Below are 27278 nucleotides of genomic sequence, written 5' to 3' on the forward strand. Positions count from 1 at the left end.
ATGCATCATAGTTGTAAAAGGGGAGATCAATGGCCATTCATGAAACATTTGTTGGAAGTGTTTGTATGTGCTTTTGAATCAGCTTAAATTCCTAGCAACTGCTTGGACACATTCCTGCAATTTTCTTGGCACGGTTTTTCGGAAATGGTTTGCCACTGCCTGGTTCCCAGGGCTAAGAGTGATCTGACTTTGTGTCTAAAGTAGGAGTAGTTTTTACCCTGGTGCCCTATCCACTACACCAAACTGGCTCTCATCTTGTCAGATGACAATATATCTGCTAATCAAGTCAGAAATGTAAGGGCATCTATGCTATCACCCTTCAACAGATTTCTGAATGGTTTATTAATCTTTTCCGTGTATTAACACCCACACAGACACAAATGTTAAAGATGATAGGACACCCTGGTCCCGTCATCTGACCAGTTTAACAAAAGAATATGTCTTACCCTGGCCTGAATCCTTCCGGCAAGTCTGCAACTTCCTGGCTTACTCCTGAAAAATGGATTAGTGAAAAATCTTTCCAAGCAGAATCCATAGCTTTCCCACTTGGACTTGAGAAACAATAAACACAGTAACTTAATTACATACCCACATCTCATATCTCAATAGAGCCAAGGAGTATAGATGGATAAGACCTCTGATCCATCTAGCCCAGGGGTCTTCAAACTTGGCCCTTTTATGATTTGTGGACTTCAACTCCCAGAATTCCTCACCCAGCAACACTGGCTGAGGAATTCTGGGAGTTGAAGTCCACAAGTCATAAAAGGGCCAAGTTTGAAGATCCCTGATCTAGCCCATCAATCTGTTCTCACAATAGCCAAACAACTGCACAAGGAAGCTCACCAGTTTCTAAGCAGATGACCTTTGGAGGCAACTATACTCTCATCAAGGCCAACAGCCATTGACCCGCAACATTTCCATGAATTGGTCTATCCCTTTTTGAAAGCAGTCAACTCGATAGCCAATACCACATCTCAAGGTAGTAAATTCCAAAATTTAATTAAAGGTTGTGTTAAAAAAAAGAACCTTTTGTCTGTCCTGATTCTTCTAGAATTCGATTTCATTGGGCAACTTCTGGCTCAAGTGGATTTTACAATTACATGTAGGAAAGAATGCAATGAGATTTTCTACTCCTCTGCTTAATAAATTTCATTCTTTTTGATTAAACTGGATTAGTCAATTAGGCTGTAAATCCTTGGCCCTGGGACAACTTCTCAATTGCTGTACGTTATTTGGTCTAGGACCCTACTGGGCTCCAACCTTAGCAAAACAATTATAAAAAATAATTCATTTTTTTTATCAATACTGCTGGCCTCAGCAGCTGGCTATTCCCCAGATCAGTAATTCCAACATCAGGAAGTACATGGGGTAGAAACTAGTAATCCAAAAGATGTGGTGGCTGAACCATACTTCCCCACATGCTTCATCACGCTGTTGGGGATTGCTGGAAATTGTTTTGCTGCAGCTTTTCAGGGGCCCCAGACTCCTCAGTGCAAGGCAGAGAGTAGAAGGATTTACAGATGTCAGTCAGAATGCATGCTAGGGAGGGCTGAGCACTGAAAATGCTTTGTGAATTAAACTGGTTCCAAACTAGAAGAATAATCAGCTACAGAAGTGGTGCGGGCTGGCGGGAGGAAGGAAGGAAGGAAGGAAGGAAGGAAGGAAGGAAGGAAGGAAGGAAGGAAGGAAGGAAGGAAGGAAGGAAGGAAGGAAGGAAGGAAGGAATCCAATAAAATCATAGGACACGAGTCTCAAAACCCACTAGCTTATCAACCCGTTCATGAAGCTTCAATTGTTCATTGTTCCCCAAATATTTATTATTTGAAAATAATTTAATAAATACTACTGTAACTAATAGCACTACAATTCATAATAGTAAAAGCAACAACAACAACAACAACAACAACAACAATAATAATAATCAACCCTTTGGATAGTTTCATTGACCCTTGGTGGTTGATATTCATCATTTTGGGGACTCTGACATAGGATCTCTCTGCCCATTACTGCTATTTCAATTCTTAGACTGAAAATAGGCATTCAAAAGGGGGAAAAAACCCAAACCCTGCTCATAATACCATTGTGAATGGTAGATGTGTTTCTGATTTACATGATTGATCTTAGGGAAGGAAAGCCTTTTATTATTATAGCTTCAGCAGCCCATATTGTACTACCATCTGGTTTTATTATAAAATTATGTTGGACTTATTGCTGCTTGAGATTTTTTTTTTAAAAAAAAGAATAATAAAAGCTCAGTTCTGCCTTAGAGCAGCATTTTTGCATTTTCCCTAGTTCAGCAAGCAAGAGAGGATTACTGTGACTGAGCAGTGTGGCTCCTGAGGAGCTTTTCTGTCAAGTCTGCTTATAGAAATCACAGAATAATTGCTTTTTCTCCAAAGATTATACGGAGCTTATACTTACAGTCTTAAAAAATGGTTCTGTATTATTCCCAATATATTGGGCATATTCATACACTAGTGGCTTTCCTTCCCACACAGGATTAATGCCTACAAACACTTCACCCCAAACTGTGCTGTTGCTTGGAAATTATGAGGGTTGAGGGAAAGTTGGCACAGTGGATAAATTAACAAGTGGATATGAATTGTTTTCCCATCCTGCTCTCTTGGAATGAGGGAAGTAAACCCACTAGAAGCAATCAGTTGTGTTAATTGTGCAGTTATAATCTTTGGCCTTTATTTAATGCACTGACATTCAGACACTGTTCTTATGATGTGATATTTTAATCAAACTGAAGGAATAGCCTTTGTCTTTTTCCATTATACTTAAAATAATAATTCTGCAAGATAGTGTACTGTTGGATGGGGTTTCTAACATCTCACTAAATGATACCTTCAAGGATTCTTTGAGGTAGTCATTGTACAGGCAAAGACTACACTGGGACTGTTTGAGAGGGAGAACAACCTTCTGGAATTAAACAAAAATGTTTAGACAGTAAAACAGGCATGGAAGTGGCATAGGATTAATGGAATTAGGTATTGCTGAGAGAATGATTGTACTACTTGCCAGCTTCTTAAATATGTTTCCATCTTCAACAAAGTTAAAGCAAAATGTTCTTACATTCATCTATCATGATGGCCACCCAAGAGTCTTGTGATACACTATCTGTGCTTACTATTACTGCCTAAAATATAAAACGTTTCTTCTTTATTATTTCCAGCTTAATGTATTGTTCTGACACAGTGTACAGGAACTTCAAAAGCTGGATAGATTTAACAGCAGACTGTTAAAGCTGGAATGCAACGTATCAGTCAAAAACTGGCATAGCTGCTAAGAGGGTGTGATGGAATCCAGAAAAGCTCCAATTCAGTATAATGGTAGAAAGAGCAGGTTGAAATTTACATTCCCTCTTAGCTGTGGAGCATCATCTCAATCCCTCAAGAGTTTAAAGAGATCAAATGAGTGCAGAGAGAGTGATGGACACTTGTTTAAGACCTTGAAAAGAAGTGTAGGGTTCTAATATAGAAATATTGATAATCTGAGTCAGGGTTTTTTTTCATAATAAAAAAAGAAAAAATCTTGTTTTGCTGAGTTTTGCAGCTAGATTTGCAGTTAGAATAAATAAACAGCTCTTAAAATCTGCGTGTTTTCCCTGATTTAACTGCCATAAAAGGGGTTATTATTCTCTTGAAACTGTTATTTAGAGAAGTAGAGGTCTGTGCAAAATACTATGAATGGTAGATCTGACCTCTCTGAGAATCTGCTGAGGTCACCACCAAACTACCCAAATCATGGATACTGGAAGGTTTGTATTGGAAAAAGACAGAAAAAAAACTTATTCTGCACTGGATCAAAACAGTTGCTTGACCCAAGCTTCTCACTCACACTCACACTCACACTCACACACACACACACACACACACACACACACACACACAGAGAGAGAGACAGAGAGAGAGAGAGAGAGAGAGAGAGAGAGAGAGAGAGAGAGAGAGAGAGAGAGAGAGAGAGAGACCAAATCAAATGCTTTCAAATATTAAGAAAGTAAATTTAAGTTAAATGTAAATATAATTATAAACTCAGTTGAGTAAAGTCACTAAAACCCCACTGGATTTTTTCCTTGGAATAATCAATAATACTCATCAATTATTCTAATTGCATTTTGGTTGTTCACTATTATATTCAGTTGCTTACATTCTCCTTATTACAGCTTTTAAGGTACCTAGAGACAGCTGAAGAAGCCTGCACATTTAGATGCAAAAACGCTTCCGTTTATTTGAATACAGAATTACAGAAATAATCAAGAAGAAAAAATGTTCTTCAGGTGGTTCTTATACCAAAGTCTATTCCAAAGTGTTCCATGTTATATAACCACCATAATGTTATTCAGTGGCTTTCTGGACAAGTTTGGCACAGTGGCGTCTTTACTGGGGTATCCAACCGGCAGCAGCAGAAGCAGTTTTTCATTTGCTGGGCGCTCAAGCAAAACTCTTAAGCGTGGGCCACAGTTCAGTGGAGTAGTAGTAACTGTCACCAGGCCCACATTCTAAAAGCAAAAAGAGGACCAAATATGAACATATTGTAAGAAAAGCATTTTTTTATCCTCTTTGCTCATGCCCTATAAATCTCTGAAGAACCCACATGCTTCAAGTTTTCCTCACAATATTTCACTCTGGAGTACCTTGTCCCTCAGCCCAAGAAACCCTTCCCCAACTTAAGATGGCTGTCAAAATGAAACAATTCTTTAAGACCTTTGTAGACAGAACCAGCTTTTCTGATTTGTTATACGTGTTTAATGTTTATATGTTCTTATATAGCAAACCACTTGTGAGTAGGTGGAATACAAACAATTGTATAAATGATTAGATAGATACATAGATAATAGATAAATATTTGCTTATCTGATGGTAAGTATATGCTTGAACATGCAGGATCTTTTTAGAAAGTATAAGTACTGCAATTATATACTTTTCAATATTGGTATATTTTCATAACTGTATAATATACATTTATGATATGTGATTATTTTCTGTTCAAGTGAATACAATTACCTGTTCTTCAGTCAAATAAAAATCATAAGGTATTCATCATATTATGCCCATATCTATTTATTGTAACTAGCCTGTTTTCAGGCATTTTGATAATGCTTATGTACAGTACATGTCAGTTTGTAATGTATCTTGCAACTTATGCTATACTTAATTCAAAAGGGATTCAGCCTGTTGTTAAAACCCCAGAATCATATAATAGAAAGACAAGCAAATTATCATAGCATCTCTTTCTGATGAAATGGGCTATGGTCTATAAAATCCCTGCATAAAAGATTATATAAAATGTTTCATTGTTTTTACCGTATACATAATTCTTGCTATTTATTTCTCCTTTTAGGGGCAAAAACTCAACAATTCATGCTGCAGGTCTTCTAATGTGAAGCTATCATTCAAAAACTACAAATATGGCTTTTCTTTGAGAGACGCATAGAAACGTATTTAAGAATTGAATTTTGCAATAGACCTGGACAGAACAATAGAATTCAAAGGGACCTTTTATTGAGTCTCACCTTCACTCAGTGCAGGTATCTAAAAAAAAAAAAGTCTTTGCTGGCCTCAACACATCTAGCAGAAGAAAGCCAATTGGTTTCAATGTTAAACTGCTGTTACAGCTTGGATTCCTCCTCCACAACAGCACTAATCAAACAGGTGGTAAAGAAGTAGGGGAACTCAGGCACATAACAGGTTATGTAGAAAGTAAAAACAGGGTCAGTCAAAACGGACTCAAATGTCTATACGCCAATGCACAGAGTATGAGGAATAAATAGGGTGAATTAGAAATTCAAGTAAATGAGGACAGATATAATATTGTTGCCATTATGGAAACTTGGTGGGATGAAACTCAAAAATGGAATACACAGCTAGAGGGATTTAAATTATTTAAAAGAAACAGATGAAATAAAAGAGGTGAAGTTGCACTATATATAAGAAATAACTACATGTCTACAGAAATAGAGCACAATGATGAAAACTTTCTTGAATGCATTTGGGTCAATATAAAGGGGGGGGAATGACATTGCCACAGGTGTACACTATAGGCCAGGGCTTTTCAACCAGTGGTACGGGTACCACCTATGGTACATTGGCACCTGGCAGGTGGTACACGACCATCTTAGAAAAGTGGTAGCGGGGAGGGGAATGAGCTGAACCGGTGGCAGCACTGCACAAGCCTGAGTGAGAGATGGCTGGAGCTGCAGGACTTCAGGGCTCAGTGGAAGCACGAGGATCAGCACCGGGCTCCAGCTGGAGCTCGGTGCTGATCCTGGCGCTTCTGAGCCCAGAAGAAGTGCCGATCAGCTGGAATGTTGCAGCATCTCCAGGGTCTTGTGATTTACATTCAGATGCTTGGCAACTGATTCATATTTATGACGGTCACAGTGTCCCAGGGTCATGTGAAGTGACCAAAACCTGCTGCAACCACCCAGCAGACGGGGGGAATAAAAACCAAACACCCCCACCCCACCCCCGCTGCCAATCCTCAACAGAAATACTCACAACAATGAAAACCTCAGACAGGAGGAAGAGCGCCGCCGGGCAGGCAGGCAGGTGTCTTGCTCGGCCCTGGCTTGGGGAGCACTTTTTTCAGTGCCACTGTAACTTCGAACAGTCACTAAGCAAACTGTTGTAAGTTGTGGACTACCTGTACTTTATCACTTTTTTCCTTTTTTTTTTTTTTGGTCATCAAGTTTTTGACACCTTGCTAGGTGACTGGTGGTACTCGGATATTGCCATATCCTAAAAGTGGTACAATGGGTGAAAAGGTTGAAAAGCCCTGCTATAGGCCACCTAACCAGAGAAAATAGATGAACTTTTTGCTAGTCAGTTAACTAAGATACATAGGAAGCACAGCACAATAATAATAGGGGACTTTAACTACCCTGACATCAACTGGGAGACAAACTCTGCACCAAGTGGAAGGTCAAACAGATTCCGGACAAACCTAGCAGACAACTCTGTCTCCTCAAAAGTAGAGAAGGGAACTAGGGGATCAGCCATATTGGACTTAATTCTCAATAATGAGAATCCCTCTATTTCCTTACCACCTGTTTGATTAGATGAAATGATAGAAGGTGCTGAAGCTACAGGAATCTTGGAGGGGCATGATCATGAAATATTTGAATTCAACATTATGCAAACACAAGCAGTAGAACAAAGTCAAACTAGAGTCTTGGACTTTAAGAGAGGTAATTTCAATAAACTTAGAGAAGGATTCCATGGATGAGAATCCTCCAGGGGAAAACAACCCAAGAAGCTTGGGAAACTTTGAAAACTGAGATTATAAAAGCCCAGTCTAGTACAATACCAATGAAGAAGAAAAATAACAGCTCTCAAAAGAAACCAGCATGACTGCATAGAGAACTCTCTGATAAATTAAAAGACAAAAAGGACAAGTATAAAAAGTGGAAAGAGGGGTACATAACTAAGGCAGAATATCAGCAAATAGCCCGAGCCTGCAAAGATGACGTAAGGAAAGCTAAGGCTCAAAATGAACTCAGCCTTGTGACAAAAGTTACAAATAACAAAAAAATCTTGTTTCAACATATAAAAAACAAGAAAAAAGTCAAGGAAATGATTGGTCTATTAATGGGAGAAAGTGCCACAAAGGTGACAAGCAACAGGGAGAAAGCAGAACTACTTAACTTGTTTTTTACAACCATCTTTACACAAAAGGAAAAAAACCTATCAAAAATTATTGCATTGTTTAAATAGATTAATCTGTTTATGAACAACTCTAATATGAATATGTAGGATTTTAAATTTCTCTCAGCTATGACATCATTAAATCATTTTCAGTACTTTTCATAATTCAGAGTGCCATTATAAATCCATAAATCAGTCTGAGTATCTTAAAGTAGGGATAAGTCCCAAATATGCCTTACAAAAACTTATGCTTAGACTTATTTTCTTTAAAAAAAAGAGAACAATTTGGAGAAAGCTGAGTCCACTAAAACAAAGGGCCCAAGTTTGCTATTTGCAGTGCTCTAGCTGGAATATATACAACATAAATTGTTTAGAATAAATGTGCTTTATATTACAATGCCAGATTGCCATGGGATTTTAGTATGTTAACTTTGCTCTAAACTTGCTCAATAGATTGAAATGAAAATCCTCAATCCCCCAAGATTACAACAGGCTGTATATTCGGTCAAATATTGTGTACAGCTTAAAATACCTTCCCATTAAGACAGAACCAACTTCTCTTTTTCCTCAAATGTGTGGTCTAAGATAAAATGTACAATGAAGTAAAGGCAGGTGCTAATTTCCTAAAAATGATGATTGTGCATAATCCTCCATATTGATTATATTTCATTGTGTTCTTGTTCTTACCCAAATTGCAAGCATACCTGTAAGGCAGCAAGGAGGATGCCACACGCAATAGAAACACTAATCTCATTGTAGTAGTGAGTTTTCTTTTTCCCATCTGGAAGTATTCCATAAACCTGCTTGAAAATGAGAATCAGGTAGGGAGCTCTATCCAAATATTCTTTGATCCAGTTTGTCCTAAGACAGAGTCAATTTTAAACAGCTGTTTAGCATAAAATATTTGCATTAGTTATAAAATCAAACGTATTATACAATAAAAGTCTGGTTGAAAATCTTCTACAAAACCAAGTTTAAATGTTGAAGGTGGATAGATTATACTAGATGTATGGAGTGGTTAAATGTTATATAGTTTTTGAGTAGATATATTGGTTTTTAATTAATTTTAATTAATTTAATTGCCTTATTAGAGTTAAAGTAGGTATATACTGATAGTATTATATTGGTTTAGTTAAATTGTAATTTAGACTTGGAATGATCTGTTTTAGTCCTGTATTTGGTTCCGGGAAGCTCAGGGGGGGGGGAAGGGGATTAGGGGTATTAAAACAAAATTGATGTATTCATATGTTAAATAATAATTGTACTGATAAGAGGAAATGCTCGGCTGGTACCCCAACTTGCACTCGAGGAGGTGGTCAGGAAGAGGGGGGATGTAGAAGTGGGAAGGAGGAAGGAGGAGAGATTGTGGGCTAGAGGTAGGAAGGAAAGGTAAGTGGATGAGGGCGGAGGCAAGGCGGGGACTGCCGAGCATTTCCGATAATGTATTGAGTTGGATTGTTTCTTTTTTTGGGTTTGTGTTATAAATGCATCATATTACTTATTGTTTAATTATAAAAATTAATAAAATTTTATTTAAAAAAAAGAAAAAGAAAATCTTCTACAAAACCTTTTGAAAACTGCGGGATATAACATCTACATTTTTTTCTATCTAAACAAAAAACAAAAAACCTTGCATTGTGTTCAGTGCCTTGGCTGGGACAGCACATCTTTGGCTTCTCCTGTTTCAATCACAGTTGTAATAAACTGGTTGTTATAAAATGTTTGGTGAGAGATCAAGTGGAATTTGGTATTTTTAAGGGGGGGGGGAAATATCTGGAAAGAGATATATTTAAATGCATAAACAAACTGAAATGTATTTTCAAACCTGATAGAAAATAAATATAGTGGGGGCATGGTACCATTTTAAAAATTTGCTAACCTTCATTTCAGAATTAAAATAAAAACATTTATTTCATGATGAATTAGATGGTATATAATCACATGACTGTATGAAAGGATGTATATGACAAAGGTCATCTTTAGGAATATGTACTGGTACTCAGGAAAAAGATGACACTAATGGGCTAGATTTTTATTGATCCTTATATATCCATAACCTAAGAAAGATAATGATCACTCCCTCCAAGTTGCAGCAATCATCCTATTGATACCTCAGCCTTTTTAAGTCATTAACCCATCTGTCTCCCATCCTTTTCATGTAGTTCATTTCTTCTTCTTCTTCAATGATTTCCCGGATTTTATGCTTTACTTCTTTATTGTTGACAACCACAAAGGTCCAAGGTTCAGTATGTGCCCCACTAGGAGATGTTCCTTTAATTGAAATAAAAAGGAAATATTATTGGATTAAAAAATAAATCTACCTGATGATCCTCTAATAAAAGAAAAGGTAGGCTTCACAGCTTTGAAGTTTACCTCATCTCTTTTGGAACTGGGATACAAGTATGTGCTAAGATTATAGCAGTCAGTTAGATAATTGGTTAGATTAACTTCAACTGATTAAAAACTTTTGATCATCAAAACATGAAACAACAAAGCTAATTTTAATAAAGTAATGGATCATGATCTTCAGAAAGCATTCTGTTCGTAGAAGAGAAAGCTTTGGGAAGGTGGGCACCTCCTGTGTGACTCATAGAGGCGATATAAGGGATAACTTTTGCTTCCAAACAATTATCTTATTCATATGTTTAACACTGCTGTTTATTTCAATTTCACCTTATATGAGCTTCCCTAGAATACTGTATCTTAGAGATGCACTGCCTGAGACTATGTGGTTTATACCCAAAGCCTGTGCTATAATTGAAAAATAATTTACCCAAGCACAAGCAAGCAAGCAGTTGTATTTATCTTAATTCAACTTAGTAGACCTCCTTCTTACTATATGGACACATGCTCTTTTCTTATGTTAAATGAGCAGTGTGGGAATTATTGAGGAAAATTGCAAAGAGTCTATGTCACAGCTCACTTACATTTGCCCAGTTTTGTAATATAGCTTATTCATTGTGGTCCATATTTTTCACACAGTCTTGATAGTATGCAAATTCTTCCACAATTTAAGCCAGTACAAGACTATGAATACACACCACACACATGTCTGTCTGTCTGCCTGCCTGCCTGCCAGCCTGCCTGCCTGCCTGCCTATCTATCTATCTATCTATCTATCTATCTATCTATCTATCTATCTATCTATCTATCTATCTATCTATCTATCTATCTATCTATCTATCTATCTATCTATCTATCTATCTATCTATCTATCTATCTATCTATCTATCTATCTATCTATTTCTATCTATTTTTCTATCATCCATCATGTTAGGAGAGAAATTTTGAAAGATACTGAAACCAACACTGAATCATTATAGGAAGATTTTCACATAGCGCACCATCTGCTTACTAATATTGTTCATTCCTATACAATATCTCTTTGACTAATATTTTTGAAGCGAAAAATAACAGGATGCTAGAGTAGCTACTCTAGATTTTAATTATTTCCAAGAAATCCATTCACAAAGGGTATTACCTGCAGCTTTAATCACATTGTCAATTACTTCTCTTGGAACTGGCTCATCGCTGATGAATCTAACAGATCGTCTCTTTTTGAGAAGCTCATAAAAATCCTTTGATCTTTTGACCATGTCTTCTTCAGAGTAACGCTCAGTTGAAAAGGGGATGTGAACTAATTCATTCCATTCATCATCATCTGCAGGAGAAGGTGGAGGAAATAATACAAAAATAAACATAAAATAGGGTAAAGGATTTCAAGTATTCCTTCTGGGAAAGAAAAACTGTAATCTTTGGTCCTATTAATTGTATATCAACAAAGAATATTTTGGGAAACAAGTAATATTTATAGAAGACTATCAGAAGTAATACCTTTTCCTACTTGTTGAGCCTTGGGGATGCATGCGGAAAAAGGCAAGTTTCTGGCACCTCCATATAGAGCTAGGAAACAACAACAATTCTGGCTAAAATTTTGCAGAACCATTGCCTTAAAATGAGTGTAGACCAGGAATGGCCTATGGAAAGTATCAAAGTGTAGCTTCATTGCTTAAATGAAGTGTAGCTTCAATTGTGCTTTAAGGTAGGAGCTGGACCTTAAAAACCTAGAGAACAATAGATTTGTCTTTCCTGCTATTGACAATATTTGACTGATCAATCTCTGGGCACTAACTTTATCTGGGAGCAGGAGTGTAAGTAAACATTGCCTCTGTGTCCTGAGGCAAACATCTTAATGGCTACCTCAAAGGTGATGGAGTTCCAGTGTTAAGCCTCCCTGGCTATAGTTATTCAGGTTGGAGTAAAGGAGAAGTGTCACACAAGTGCTTCTTCCCACCAGCAGCACTGACCCTAAGTCTCATGAGCAAAGGGTGAAGGAAGGAAGCACTGAGAAAGACACCAGGCGCCGAAAGCAATACTTCCATCCTGTAGTCCAGGCCTTTCTCAGCCACTTCCAGGCAATCCAAATGACTAGAGGAAGAAGAAGATATGGAAGGAAGTGACACTGCTGCTGCTGACTGAAGCAACAGCTAATTCAAGAATGGGATGATTATGCTAATATCACTTTGGTGCCAAATCAAACGGTTCCTGTTTGCGTAAGCTTTTAAAAGTTTTCAATCCAGTTTGCCTTGATTTGTTGATCAGTATAGCTGGTTTGCTGATGAATTAGTTGTTTTATGCTCTGACTGCTGAAATTTTATTTTTGCACCGTTTTAAAAATCTATGTATGCTACTATTCCATTGCAGATGAAACTGCAGTTTACAATGTTTGAAAAGTACAAAAGAAAAGAAAAGATGCGAGCAGCTGCCGAATGATTTCTCCCTTTACATTCTAATCTAAGCTGTACAGAAAAACACATTCTTTTTTTCCTAAATAGTGTGAGAATGTATTATTTCAGCTAAGTGTTTTGTGTCTTTCATAGTAAAAAGAGGCAGAAAGAAATGCCTCCCATTTCTTTAATTTCCAAACAAAAGAATCCGTGGAGGAGGGCTACTAATGACATAGGATGTTCCTCATGCTGTTTGTTTAGTGCCTAAGAAGGGCTTCCTACTTTGCCATTTAAATTTGCTTATATGGCAAATCATCAATGTTCATGAACCTTTAAGAAAATATCTTTCTGATCAAAATATAAAGGAGGCTGAAATGATCCATGGGTTCAACATAGGAGAACAAAACTGACCCCTAGCAGAAAAAGCCATGATACTAAAACACTGTGTTCTGTGCGCTTGCCACTTAATGTTTTGAAGATAGTGCTCTGGGTTGTTTTCTTCGGATGCTGACAGGACTTTAAAAAGTGCTTTAACTTTTCACACTCTGCCATCATACGCTATTAAGTGACTCTTCTGAATGCACCCAAGCCATACGGTTGCTTAAAAGCCGTGAACCTCTGGCTTTTATCAGCATGACTAAAACCTGATCACAGAATGCAAGTATGACTTTTTCATCCTACTAATCAACACACTATGTGGTATGAGTTCAGTCCATTTTCTCATTTCTTCTTTGCAAAGCTTTCTGTTACCACCCTCACAACCCAAACCAAGAAAACAACTGAGAAAGGGAAGAAAACTTGTAAGACAAGGTTCCCTCTTCCAGATGTTTTTCCCCCAACAGCAGTCTCGGCACATGAATAGACATATTCCTACTATTCTTAAATGTAATGCATATTTGGCCCTATGCAACAAATATAAGGAAATTCCAAAGAAGACTGACTCCTGAAAGACTTTAGAAGAACATTAGTTGATGGGTCCATCCAGCTAAAGAGCAGAGACAACTCAGGCCTAAAGCAAGAGTCAGTCAATGGACTCCTTTCCCCTCTTGGGCATATCTTTTATAAGAGGAAGGAGTAGTATTGGCTACTTTGCAAAGCTTATAGGTTGCCCTCCTCCCAACACAGCTAGCAGTGTTAGAATTGGTCATCTGGACAAGAGGAACCAAAATCCTGCATGAACCAGCAATGCTCATTCTGGAAAGGCATCCAGCCTTGAGCACATAACCACCCTATCAGAACAGATTGGCTTGACATTTCTTTCACTTTCTTTCCCACATTTGGAATAATTCACAGCTCTTTGAGCTTTTTAGTAAATTAAACCAGGAAAGACAAGGCATGCATAAAAGCTGCATCTAGTTATTTGCACACCATGGAAAAGCTCCTCATTTGTGATTAAGCACATTCCATTGCCTTCCATCTAGGTAGGAATACGTTGTACTGAACCTTCAGGGACATACATTACAATAAACATGTAGAGGCACAGTGTTAATAACTGACAGGTAAAGTGCTTTTGTCAATAACATACACGCTGTTGCTGCTTTCTTTCCCCATAACTCAGATCAGCTTCACTGCTACCTATATCAGTTACAGTTATTACTCTACATAACCAAAAAGGAGGACCACAAGCTATGTTAGCCTTGCAAGGTAATCCAGAAAAGAAGCATAGCAAAGAGTAACTGCTCTACCTTTATTGTAAGGGGGTTTTCCCCCTCCTGTTCAATCATATCTGATTCTTGGAGATTGCATGGATGTGTGCCTGCAGTTTTCCTGGCAAGGTTTTTCAGAAATAGTTTGCCATTGCCTCCTTCCTAGGGCTAAGAGAAAGTGACTGGCTTAAGGTCACCCAGTTGGCTTCAAGCCCAAGGCGGGACTAGAACTCATAATCTCCTAGTTTCTAATCCAATGCCTTAACCACTACACCAAACTAGCTCTCACTATAAAGTCACATTAACAGAACCTTACAAGTCTGAAAGTATTCCTTCCATTGTTGACTTTTACTTTCCCCAAAACTAGGGAGGGTCCCTTCTGAGACACTTTCACCACCTCTCCTCATTCAAATTCAAATTTTATTAAACTACTAGCTGTACCCAGCCACGCGTTGCTGTGGCTCAGTCTGGTTAAATGGAAAAGAAAGAAAAGAGAAAGCGCACGTTTGTGTCACAGATGTGACATCTATGTAATAGTAGGTATATAAAAACATGCACGTATTCGAATGCAACGTTGTGTCAAAATTTCAAAGCAATCGGTGAAGAACTTTCGGAGATTTAAGATTTTGAACAAACAAACATTTACATTTTTATTTATATATAAGAAAGAAGATAAGATTGTCTAGGTTGCAGTTCTTCCTCCTGTCTCCCAAGGTCATTCCCACATATCATTTCATGCTAAGAGCAGCTGCTATTGCCACTTTCAGCTCCTCTTGGAACCCATCAAAAACACGAGGCACCACACCAGCACTATTTCATTTCTTCAACCACCCCATAATTTGGTCTTTAGCTGATTAGGAGTTACAGATTAACACCAAAACACAAATAATTAAACATTAGTATAAAGCAGCCTTTCTCAACCTGTTCTTCTCCATATGTGATCAAATCCCCCCCCCCAAATTCTCAGCCAGGAATAGTCTTTCATACCTTCATCCTCTGCATGTAAATCAGTCCCATCTTTTAAGCCTTCTTCTCCCCATGGGCAAGGCACAGCCTTTTTGCTGGTTGTGCTCAGCAGTGTCTTGGGAGTTTTCCTGCTGTTTCTGAATATTATCCCTATCAAGACACAGATTAGTGCCACCACAGCTGGAGTTAATAAAGAAAACGTCATAATCAATGAATATCAGATGTGGTATCACAAGTCCTCACACAGCAAATTCTTCTTGTCAAGAACAAAATTGAAAACAAATAGCACAAAAATAATTAGAACCACCCACTTAGAGGGTTTTGCCCTCTTGATTTCCTGAAGCCAGAACTTTCTGAAGTTGCTCTTCAACCTTTAACAAGATCTGGCTTCTTTCCCAGAATTAGGCCTGTTTGTTTTAATTCTATTGCAAAAGCTGACCCCAAGTTACATTAAGTTGAACCACACCACTTTAATTGCTACCATGTTCTTGGGAATTCATGCGCCAGTATATAGAGCTTGGACAACTCTGAAAGTTGAGCAAAAAAAGTCCAATGAAAGATACTCAAAACCATTCCAACTGGACTAGGAATAAGTCACAGGCTTTCCTCTATATATTTTATTCATTTATTCATTTGTAAAATTTATTGACTGCCCATCTTACCTCAGGGTAACTCTGATCTATTTTAGACCAGAGGTTCTTAAATCTTTTGTCATCCTACCTCCCTTTCGTGTAATCTTAATGAACACACCTCCCTACCCAAATATCAAAATAAACACAAATGAACAACGAAAAGAATACAATGACCCTCTGGAAAAGATGGATTTATTGTAGCAATGTAAATACTAAAAGATTCTTCACAGCTTTTCTGGTCTCTGTTTGCACTTTCTCAAAAGAAGTACACCTCACAGTTTGGGAAGCCCTGTCTTAGACTATAAATCACTGAAGAGGTCATCTGGTGTCCCTGGCCATCCAAATAGCATAGTGCCTAAAGTTGGAGAAATTATGTTGCTGTAGGAAGTAGAAGTGTTCACTGCCAGGGTAAACTGGCTCAAAATGGGAGGATTTAGAAAACAGATACTCTCACTTATTACAGAGAATTATTTTGGAGCCTTAGATAATGCTAGTAAATATTTTAAATGGTTAGGTTTTTCAGAGCTAACGAAGGTCCTTTTTATGTGAGGGTTTCTGCATTTTCACAGTGTCCAATTTATTGAATAGACATCTGATGTCATCATTAAAGCTGATGCTTTCTTTCTACTATCAATCTTTGGAGCCATTACAGGGCTTGTACTGCACATTGGAAGCCCATAAAAGTCTTCACTGAAGGGCTTCTGTTTCATAGTTACCTTTACTCTGTCAATAGCAATCTGGCACTGCTATTAATATGCAAAAACTTAATGCAAATCAGGATGCTTTCAACGTTAATAATACTCAGAAGAAGCTCAGGCAGATACCTTCTAATTCACTGGAATGCAATAAGAAGAAGTAGGAGATTACAGCAATGCAAGATTCTGTTATTATAGCCTCAATAAAAGCAGTTATAGCCTTCCTGTGGGATTGATGATTTGATCTAATGGACCGACGTTTTATTACATCTTGACCTAGGCCAGTGGCAGACATCATGAGACTGTGCCAAGTCAGAATAGTTATTTATGTTTTATTATTACTGGAATTGTAAGTCTCCCCAATTGCCTTTTTGGCATAGTGTTGGCCCTGTGGAATAGCATCCTCTTGGGGATTTGAATGAACCCCAACCCTGATAGTTTTTTGTAAAGCAACAAAGACCTGCCTCCAGCTTTCATTCACCATTCCTCCATGTTGTCAGTAACATGAAACAATGGAACTCTATAGCAAACCACTAGAGGGTGTGAAAACACTGTAGAAAAGTGTATCTCACAGAACAGTAGCTTCTAATATTACCAAAACACACAGACATAAGGAAATCCAGGCACTTTTCTTTCTCAAATAAGAAAATATTTATAATAAGGTACTGTAAACCATTTCTAAGAAAATGTAGTGCCTGCCTTGAAATAAATCACATAAATATATTCAACTAAGTTCAAGAGACCTCACATCTTATTTATGTTATCCAGATAATCAGCCATGTCTTCCTTGAATTCATGTTTTACCTGTGTAGAAAACATGACTGAAATACTCGTAATGGTTTGCTTTATGCCATTTTTCTCCAACTTCATTAGATAAATATTACATGTGACTAATAGGATATCTGGTCATTGGGTATTTGAAAAACGTAGATGTGAACACCAGTACGGTATAGTGGTTAAGGTATTGGTTCAGGAACAGGGAGACTCATGTTCAAATTCTGCCTCAATCATGGAAGCTGACTGGATGACTTGGGATCAGTAATTCTCTTTTAGCCAACTTATCTAACGGGATTGTTGGTGTGGAATAAAAATGAACAAGAGATTGACCTAAGTTCCTGGAAGAAAAACAAACATGAATCAAATGAATGATCTCTGTCTTTTTCTCCCTCTAATTTATATTAGAAAGCAATGATTTCCTATAACAGGATACTACTAGATAAACTACAGTAATCCAGCTTGAGTTGTCACTAGAGAATGACCCACCAAGATAGATTTGTTTCTTCAGTTCAGAATAGCCCAAATTGTGCAGCAAATTCTCTGGAGAGCGGGCACACAACCTCATTTAAGACACACTTCCATTTCATAGACATACCCACAAGGAATTCAGCTGGTTCATACAGGTTTGGCAGAATCAATACCTAATATTTTTGTTGAGTTTGGAGAACTGGTTATGATAAATCTGTATTTTCGGGGACACGTCTGGTTTTCTTTCTTTTTTAAAAAAAATATATTTTATTGATTTTTTGCAATAACAATCTTTGGTACTTAGTAAACAGCATGTTGTCCGGCTTCATATATTTGAAAAAACAATCAATAATTAATTTCTATAATTCCATGCTCAATATATTAATTAATAGTATGTTTCCTTGATGTTCCCTTCTTCCAATGGTATTCTCCTTTGTCAAAATATAATAATATTTTCAATGCATACAAGGTTGAATATAAACACTTTTTGTGTTTGTGCAAATAACAATGACATCCATATATAACATCTTTTCTAATTAACTTATGTTTCAGTTGTATTTGTAAAAGTCATCTAGTTTGGTCACTATGTGTCCTGTTATCAACATTCTTATTTAAACTTAAATAAGAAACCAAATGGAAATGTGGTGCCTTCAATCACCGTCACTCAGGCGAAAACTAGGTGGTGCTTCCCAGAGGTAATTTCAGGAATAGATGCTTCATCTCTCTAGTTTCCTGATTGCTGCTTACGGGAAAGGGGGTGAGGCCACCAAGTATTAGCTGGGGTTGTGGCTAAGAGAACTGGTTGTTAAATTATTTGAATCCTATCACTGCCTCTCCTATGCCATGTCCACCAATTTTAGGAGAGATCCCAAAGATGTTGACCTCTATCTAGAGCAGTGATGGCGAACCTTTTAGAGACTGAGTGCCCAAACTGCAACCCAAAACCCACTTATGCATCGTCGACTGCTGGGCGGGTGTGGCCCATTGGGTGGGTGTGGCCCATTGGGTGGGCGTAGCTGCCATGGTAACAGCAGACTGGGTGGGACTAAAAAGTTCAATCAATCAATTCCAACTTTGCAAGATATTTTTTTTCCTGTGAGAAGTTGAAATTGACTGAACTTTTTTTTTTTTTTTTTGCACACGGTGGCAGAGGCCTAAAGCGAAAAGGTTTTATAAAACCCAGCTGAAGGCCTAGGACTGGGGCAACGGCACGCATGCCCACAGAGAGGGCTCTGAGTGCCACCTCTGGCACCCGTGCCATAGGTTCGCCACCACTGATCTAGAGCCTTCTCATTGTCTTCTCCCCACTTGCCACCCAAATACCCATGAGGAAAGAGAAGGGATTGCTGCAGAAGGTCTTTGGATTCGCTATCTGGAAGCATCTTTAATTTTATAGGTGCATCGCCCATTCACATTTGATTTCTACCTTCTACATGGCTTCTGTAGAACAGATCAGTTTGAACAAGTCTGCCCTTCAAGGAGTCTGGCATTTGCAACACCATGTCTCACAAATGCCTCTTCCATCCCTGATGCCTCAGGCAGGACAGGGAACCATTTCGTTCTTGTCATTTTCATCAGACACAAAAGAGTTCCTTCCCCTGTCACAAGTATCCATGTGCCTCATCTGTCCTACTTTTCTTTTCTTTTTTCAGATAAATCAACTCTTTGGATTGATTGATTGATTGATTGATTGATAATTTAATTTGTATACCGCCCTACTCCCGTAGGACTCAGGGCGGTTCACAGCATATTAAAAACAAATAATATACACAAAATACAAAANGCCCGCTTGCTGAAAAAACCATGTCTTGAGGGCGCGGCGGAAAGTAAGGAGATCCGGAATCATCCGGATCTCGGGGGGTAGTTCATTCCAGAGGGTGGGGGCACCCACAGAGAAGGCCCTCCCCCTGGGGGTCGCCAGCCTACATTGCTTGGCTGACGGCACCCTGAGGAGGCCCGCTCTGTGGGAGCGTACCGGTCTAAGCTGAGGGGAGCACCAATGATGCTCTTTCTTTTGATTCACTCTAAAACTGTAAATCTTTCCCTTGGCAGGAGATGGCACTATCAGTCAACGTGGTATAGGGTACCATATACCTTTGTGCATCACAGGCTCCCATTAGATATGAGTCATATGTTAGTAAAATAATGCTTAGGATCATCCAGTGTGGACTAGATGGAAAGGAAAATGGCAGATGTTCAAGCTGGTTTTAGAAAAGGTTAAGGAACAAGCGATATTATTGCTGGATAATGACTGGAGAAAATCATAAAATACAAAGACCTTCAAATAGGAGTATATGTAGGAGATGACCAGGCTGAGCCCAAAGATGGAGTCAAACAGATAAGGTAAGGTAAGGTAAGGCAAGACAAGACAAGACAAGACAAGACAAGACAAGACAAGACAAGACAAGACTAGACTAGACTAGACTAGACTAGACTAGACTAGACTAGACTAGACTAGACTAGACTAGATTAGATTAGATTAGATTAGATTAGATAACCTTTATTGTCATTTTTATACTGTGGGCACAATGGCACACATCAAAAATGAAATTTAGTTGCCCATCATCAAACCCTGTGTCCCCAAATGAGACCTAAGTCCAGCCCTCCTTGAAGTCCGTTGACTTTTATCTGGCACCAAGTTCTCTTGATCATTAGTAGATCAGATTCTTATATATGTTGCATGGAATAAACTCAAAGTGCTTTTGAATTTTATCCTGGCTCCTGGTTTCTTGTGCCTTACAATAGAACAACTGTGGCAAAAGAATGCAAATATGGTACCAGTAGTAAAATGCAATCGATGCAATCCCAAAACATCTGGAGCACCAGTTGAACACCATCAGCATTGACAAAGTCACATTCAATCAATTGCAAAAGATACCTTACTTGGAACAGCTTACATCCTGCAACAATGCCTTTAACACCATCAAGCAACACCATCTGTATAACCAAGGTGCATGGGAAGGACTCGATAGGTAGATAAAAATGCCAAATCTAGTCTAAACATCTGGCTGATTGTGCAATCAATCATAATAATGAATTAATATCCAGACTTCAGCATGTAGATCTCCTGAATTGATTTATATGTTTAGATATTTTATCTGATTTATACTTACTGCAACTGACAAGATCCTTACAGTTGCAGATACATACACAACCATATCATCAACATTCTATGATAGAGGTTCCCAACTATGTACATACATATATACATACATACATACATACATACTGTACATACATATCTCATTTTTTCTGTGTTTTTAATAATTAAATATTCTTCCCCCTTTTCCCTTTTGTGAGGATAAACGTAATAAACATAATACATGTAATTCCTTAATTCATTACTTATTCCATTACTTATTTCAATGATACTAATTACACCGTATTTGCATCACCAGGAAATCATCCAGAACCCAGAATACACAGATAGCTTCTCCAGTAAACAGTCTCAAGGTGTTACCTAAGCTTTGTATTTGCAATGTAACGGGCATTCCAATGAACATCAATACATCTGAAACTTCACAGTGATTCTGACATATTACTATGTTCCGCTCAGTTCAGTGGGCAGGAACATCACAATGTTTGCCAAGATCGCAAACAGAAGCCTTTGAAAGCCAGATGGGTGGGAGGGAAGAAGGATGTATGATTGAATGAGGGTTTGGGAGCATGGATTGTAAACAGATGTCTTCAGGCTCAGACAGGTCTTTCAAAGCTAGTCCCTGAATGCGGGAACTGAGAGAAGAGCAATACAATGAATACTTGAGGGACCTCCTTACAGGGTAAAAGTGAAATAACAAAGATTTGCAGAGGCGTGGGGAATCTTGCAGAGGCATGGAAAACATTCCTGCATTACAAATGTCTTGTAAAGATCAACAGGGGTTAAAAAGTCTGTGAAATGATGCCATTAATGCAGGGAAAATGAAGCTCTCTGCAGAGGCCTTTGGAAAGGTCCTACTGGATGATACTGCTATGATCAAGATACCATAAATGTTCTGCAAATTGGCACAGTAAAAACAATTATTCAAGATGCTTGAATAATTCTCAGTAGCTTGCAAGTTTCCAGGCCAACATGAAAGTAAATCGCAATTGCAAGAGTATTGACTTGATTCATTATTCAGTTATTTACATTATTTTGCTTTGCTAGGAACTGCTGTACTGTTTCTTGCCGTCCCTTTACTGACATCCCTGGGAAGAGAAATGGTTCTCTGGGAAAAGTCCTTGTGCAAAATCCTATGTCAGTGATGGTGAACTTTTTAGAGACTGAGTGCCCAAACTGCAACCCAAAACCTACTTATGCATCGTTGAGTGCCGGGTGGGTGTGGCCCATTGGGTGGGTGTGGCCCATTGGGTGGGTGTAGCCCATTGGGTGGGCGTGGCCCATTGGGTGGGCATGGCCCATTGGGTGAGCGTGGCTGCAGTGGTAACCGCCAACTGGGTGAACTAAAAAGTTCAATCAATCAATTCCAACTTTGCAAGATTTTTTTTTTCCCCGCAAGAAGTTGAAATTGACTGATTGAACCTTTTTTTTTTTTTTGCACACGGCAGCGGAGGCCTAAAGCGAAAAGGTTTTATAAAACCCAGCTGAAAGCCTAGGACTGGGACGACGGCGCGCGTGCCCACAGAGAGGGTTCTGAGTGCCGCCTCTGGCACCCGTGCCATAGGTTCGCCACCACTGGCCTATGTACTAAGAAATGTCTACAGGCTTTTAAAAATCTGGTTTAGTTCATGCAGTCACTTAAGCAATTCTCTTTTTCAGGATTGACCATCGTCAATACAAGATGGATTTGTTAGCATAAAAGGTAGCATTTGCTTATTTTGTTCCTCTTATACCAGGCATGTCAAACTCGCAATGTCACGTGACGTCGCGCGACGTATCGGAGCTTTTTCGCCATTGCCGGCAATGGGGTAGGCGCGGCTCTGGTATGATGAAACCGGCCTGCGGGCCGGCACTTTGACACCCCTGTCTTATACTGTGGGCTCAATATCTGAATTACCTGATAGACAGTTGCAGGTGGTGATTCCTAGGGTGGTATCTGGGTTTGTTTTCCCTGGATCTGTGCTTTTTTTATCTATCCAATCTGGATCGGTCACCGGGACCAGAGGTTTAGTCTGAGCTTTCAGACTTGTGCCGGAGTCATCCTCACAGAACTTCTCTCTCACCCGAATGACCACAGATTGGATCCTGCAATATTATCCTAGGACACCTATATTTGCCTTCATTTGTATTTTATCAATTATCATATCAGCAACTCACAGTTTCAGGTTCTCCTCCAGCAGCAATCCATCAAAATTTTACTGATAATTAAAACAGTGCCAGAAGCATCAGTTAATCAATTAAAACTTATCTTCTCCATCTGGGAAGATAAGCCAACTCATTTCCTCAGTATTGATCATTCAGATATGCTTATCGCTACCTTTCAGAATCAATTTGCTTTCATTATAATTAAACAAGGGAAACTGAAAGAGCTGTCTCTCTCTCTCTCTCTCAGTGTGTGTGTGTGTATGAAACTGAATATTGTACAAATCATTAATTCTGTAGTATTATACTTCAGTCTCTGTGAACTGTGTACAGATAGTCCTCAACTTACAATAATACATTTAGTGACTGCTCAAAGTTACAACGACACTGAAAAAGCACTAATGCCCGGTTTTCACACTTGAGACCATTGCAGCATCCCCATGGTCACGTGATCAAAATTCAGATGCTTGGCAACTGACTCATATTTACGACAGTTTCAGTGTCCTGGAGTCATGTGATTACCTTTTATGACTTTCTGACAAGCAAAGTCAACGGGGAAACCAGATCCACTTAACAACCATGTTACTAACTTAACAACTGCAGTGATTCACTTAACAACTGTGGCAAGAAAGGTCGTAAAAGGGGGCAGAATTCACTTAATAAATGTCTCACTTAGCAACAGAAATTTTGGACTCGGTTGTGGTTATAAGTCGAGGAACACCTGCACTGAGGGAGTGGCTCAATAAAATTATTATTATGGTTAGTCGTGCAGTCAGCTAGATGTTTAGACTGAATCTGGCATTTTTATCTACCTATCAAGTCCTTCCCAAGGATCCAGGATAGGCAGATATTCTTGTGTGATGGTTTTAAAGGTCCTGTTGCAGGATGTAAGCTGTTCCAAGTAAAGCTGCCTTTTATGATTGACTGATGGTAATGGTCAAAGAGCTGGTAATGGTCAGTTCTGTGGCATCAGGCAGAAGCTGGCAACCTTTCCTGCTGGCTTCTCCATTGACTTTCTGGGGAAGCCAGCAGAGAAGATTGCAAATGATGATCACATGATTGCAGGGCCCTTGGCAACCAGTTGTAAGTCCAAACAGAATGCCAAGCTCACAGACTGTGATCATGTGACTTCAGGGGTGATGGTGCAATGTTTTGCATTGGCTGGAAGTGCTTTATGGGTTGTAAAGCACCCATTCTGTGCCCTTTGTAATTCTAGGCCATTATTAAATCAAGGACTACCTATCTACACTGACATTAAGTCTTTATCTATCTCTGCTGTTAATAATTTTCCCATTCTTCAAGATGCAAGCCATCTTGAGCCCTTCTATATATACATATGTACACATCCATATGAAGAGGAAACTGGAGGCACAAAATGTTGCATATTGTTAGGAACATTCCCATCATTACAAATGATCATGAAGTATTATTATATTCAGGAATCGAAATAATAAGAATATTGCTCAATTTTTCTAAATTAACAGAGAAGGTAGTATCCTCTGCCATTCCATACAGCAAATATAAACATCCTCCTTTTTATGTGCATATTCATTACTTTCTTTATATAAATGTCTAGTCTGCTTTTTAACAAAATTAACAGTAATCTAAAATCTATAATGCAGATTTTCACTGTCTTTGCTACAATGCAGTTTAGCAAGAGCTTGAATAGGAAAATCACAGCCTGTTGTAGTCATAAAAATGTGTGTATGTGTTTGTGTGTGTGTGTGTGTGTGTGAATCAAATCTTTATTTCAGCCATAGCAATATATATTTTGACTCAAAGGTTGAAAAGTCAAGGACTGGGATCGGCAAGGTCATCTGATGAAATGTGAAGCCATTTTTCAGTACCTATTTTTAAGGCCTGGAAGGAGAGGGGAAAAATCGTGCCTGAAATAGTGCTTAACTAAGACTTCTTGCACTTAATCTTAATGATTTTCTACAGAACTGGCTGTCTGAATGTTCTGGTCATCCACTCCACTAGTCCAGGAATAAATTAAAGTGCAGGGCACAAACAGAGAGGGAAATGCATTATTTTTTATTTTTTAATGATTGACTAAAAGGAATATTGGGATTCCTTAAAAAAAGAATTACATTTAAAGAGTTCACGTTTCATGCAGTTATTTGTAAGCACTATGTGAATGAACATAAGAGGTATAGGGCACCTTGATCAGTCTAGGGAACAACTTTCTAAAATGCTGAGTTTTGAGATACAAACCGTACAACTTGTCACTCCTCTCTTGTAATCAGATCAGAGTTCTGTCGGAAGCTCTTACATTCCAAGAGAGGTTGTCTGGAATGGAACAGAACTAGAATCATTTAACAGCATCCTAAATCAATGCCAATCAACGCCGGCCACATGTAAGGAGGGACTATCTGCCCTTCAAAGCATCTTCAAAAATAGCATCTTCAGCCTTTCCTTCCTGTTAAAGTCAGTTTGGTTCTTCTCCCATTTTCTCTCCCAATGTAATGCTGCAAACTTTGAGGAAGATGGGTTTCAGATTACTCCTACTTCTGCACCTTGGGTTTGGGTGGGGAGGGGGGAAATCAGAGCTACATCCCCCAAAGAAGTCAATGTCTGCAGGACTGGCTCACCTTCTAATTTTGCAAGCTGGCTGAGATGGTAGCCTGAGAACAAACAAAGGTTGTCAGCTGAGTTTGTTCTTCAGGCCTTAGCCTTCTCTGTAAGTCAAGGCATTTATCTCTAAGATTTACATCTCTGAGATTATTTCAATAGGAACTTTTGAAATGCAATGCCATCTCCTTGGAAGTAACCCTGGTGCCAACATTGCTGTTTTTTAAGTAACAGACAAAATTGCAGGCACAAGTTAACAACAACAACAACAACAACAACAACAACAACAACAACAACAACAATAATAATAATAATAATAATAATAATAATAATAATAATAATAATAATAATAATAATAATAATAGAGTTGGAAGGGACCTTGGAGGTCTTCTAGTCCAACCCCCTGCTCAGGCAGGAAACCCTGTACCATTTCAGATAAATTAGCTAAGCTTTTTCATTTATTTTACTCTAAATCCTTTTTCAAACTCATTATTACTCATACTCTTATTTGTTGTTTATTTTGTATTGCTGTATTATTTTTCCAAATTTTCAGGAACCATTTTACTTTGGATTCTTAAATAGCCAGCACTTCAGGGTACTGTTAGCAGACTGAATTTGGCATTATAGACCCTAACTAAGCTGTTTCAGAATGGAATCCTAGCCTGTCTTTCCATATATTTTGCTGTAAAACATATTATACAGGTATCCACAGTTACCTGCACATTGTATTTCATATTTTTTTTCCCAAGCAACAGCTTCTGAACATAGTAGGCTGAATTTACTTTCATCTTGTAATTAATGACAAATCATTCCCCTCCTGTCTTTCTGACAAGTGCCAACAGCTGTTAGACTTTACAAGTTATTTTGACCCATTTTCTTATGATTTGGTTGCTTAGACATTACATTTATGATTTTTATTTAAATTCAAGAGTATGTTACAAGGGGGAGGAAGAGATGAATCTATCATATATGCTTAGTTGTATTTCACGTTTCAGAATATATCCTAAAATGTTAGTCGTGTTTTTGACTTATTGTTCATTTATTAGGATTATCTAAATCACGAATAGAATACTAAAAAGCACATGTAATTTTTAATTAAGACAACTAAAACAAATATATTAATCTTGAATATATGTAAGAATTATCCACTCAACCTGGGTTGCTGAGACTTTCCAGAAAAATCAGGAAGACAAAGAAGGTGCATCCTGGAATTATTATATATAGTCTTTATCAAGCCAGACATGTGTGTTGTGTTTCTGATATAACCTGCAAAGAGAGAACAAGAGGGAAAGTCCATGCAGATGATCCTTATGTTGTCCATTCACTGGATTTACATAAGTGTATGTGGCATTAAAGAAGCAAATTCCATTTCAAATCTATAAATAGTCTCATTTCAGTCCAAACTTCCATGGTATCATTGGATATAAATGCAGGATATAGACAAAACAACTCCAAGTCCAGATCAGACCCTCATGCATGTTACTGGTATGTTCTGGTTTAAGTATGACCTGGAAGCTTGCAAATGGTAATATTTCCAGTTATATTAAAAGCTCATATCCATATGTACCTGTTTTCCTTCAAAGAAACACATGGTAGGTAGAGATAAGAAAAGCAAATGTCAACTCATTTACATTCTTCTACATGTATTGCTGGAGAAAAAACAGAGTATCAAGTTATTCCCTCTGAGATGTTTCATATTATCTGAAAAGGACTGTGGAAAGGGAAACTCCATTTCCACAATACTGCATGCTTGACTGCGGAATACTTATTATTTTTTAATGTATTCAGCCTTTCCTAGAAACAGTTTCAAGGTAGTTCACAGCATATAATGAAAATGACAGTACGATTTGGTTAATAATAAAATGAATCAATTGAAACAGCGAAGTTCCATGTTCCATAAAAGCATAA

At 38.2% G+C, this 27278-nt stretch overlaps 1 protein-coding gene across 1 annotated transcript; it reads right to left on the reverse strand.

Annotated features, from left to right (window-relative positions):
• Positions 1–4321: 4321 nt before the first annotated feature.
• On the reverse strand, positions 4322–15193 carry IYD (iodotyrosine deiodinase). The gene is made up of 5 exons (XM_015815921.1): positions 15010–15193; positions 11131–11310; positions 9761–9920; positions 8354–8510; positions 4322–4504 (listed from the first exon to the last, which is right to left on the reverse strand). Exons 1-5 carry the CDS (start codon positions 15191–15193, stop codon positions 4322–4324), a joined length of 864 nt encoding a protein of 287 aa, XP_015671407.1.
• Between the last annotated feature and the right edge of the window lie 12085 nt (positions 15194–27278).

Source organism: Protobothrops mucrosquamatus, unplaced genomic scaffold, assembly GCF_001527695.2.
Source record: "Protobothrops mucrosquamatus isolate PMUCROS unplaced genomic scaffold, P.Mucros_1.0 scaffold385, whole genome shotgun sequence".
In the NCBI taxonomy this organism is placed as follows: Eukaryota; Metazoa; Chordata; class Lepidosauria; order Squamata; family Viperidae; genus Protobothrops; species Protobothrops mucrosquamatus.

Coding starts and splice junctions, on each gene's coding strand:
- IYD (XM_015815921.1), bottom strand. CDS start 15,193: ATGACGTTTTCTTTATTAACTCCAGCTGTGGTGGCACTAATCTGTGTC. Junction 11,311..15,009: donor TTTACATGCAGAGGATGAAG/GTATGAAAGACT, acceptor CTTCTCCTGCAG/ATGATGATGAATGGAATGAA. Junction 4,505..8,353: donor TCCTCCTTGCTGCCTTACAG/GTATGCTTGCAA, acceptor TTTTGCTTTTAG/AATGTGGGCCTGGTGACAGT.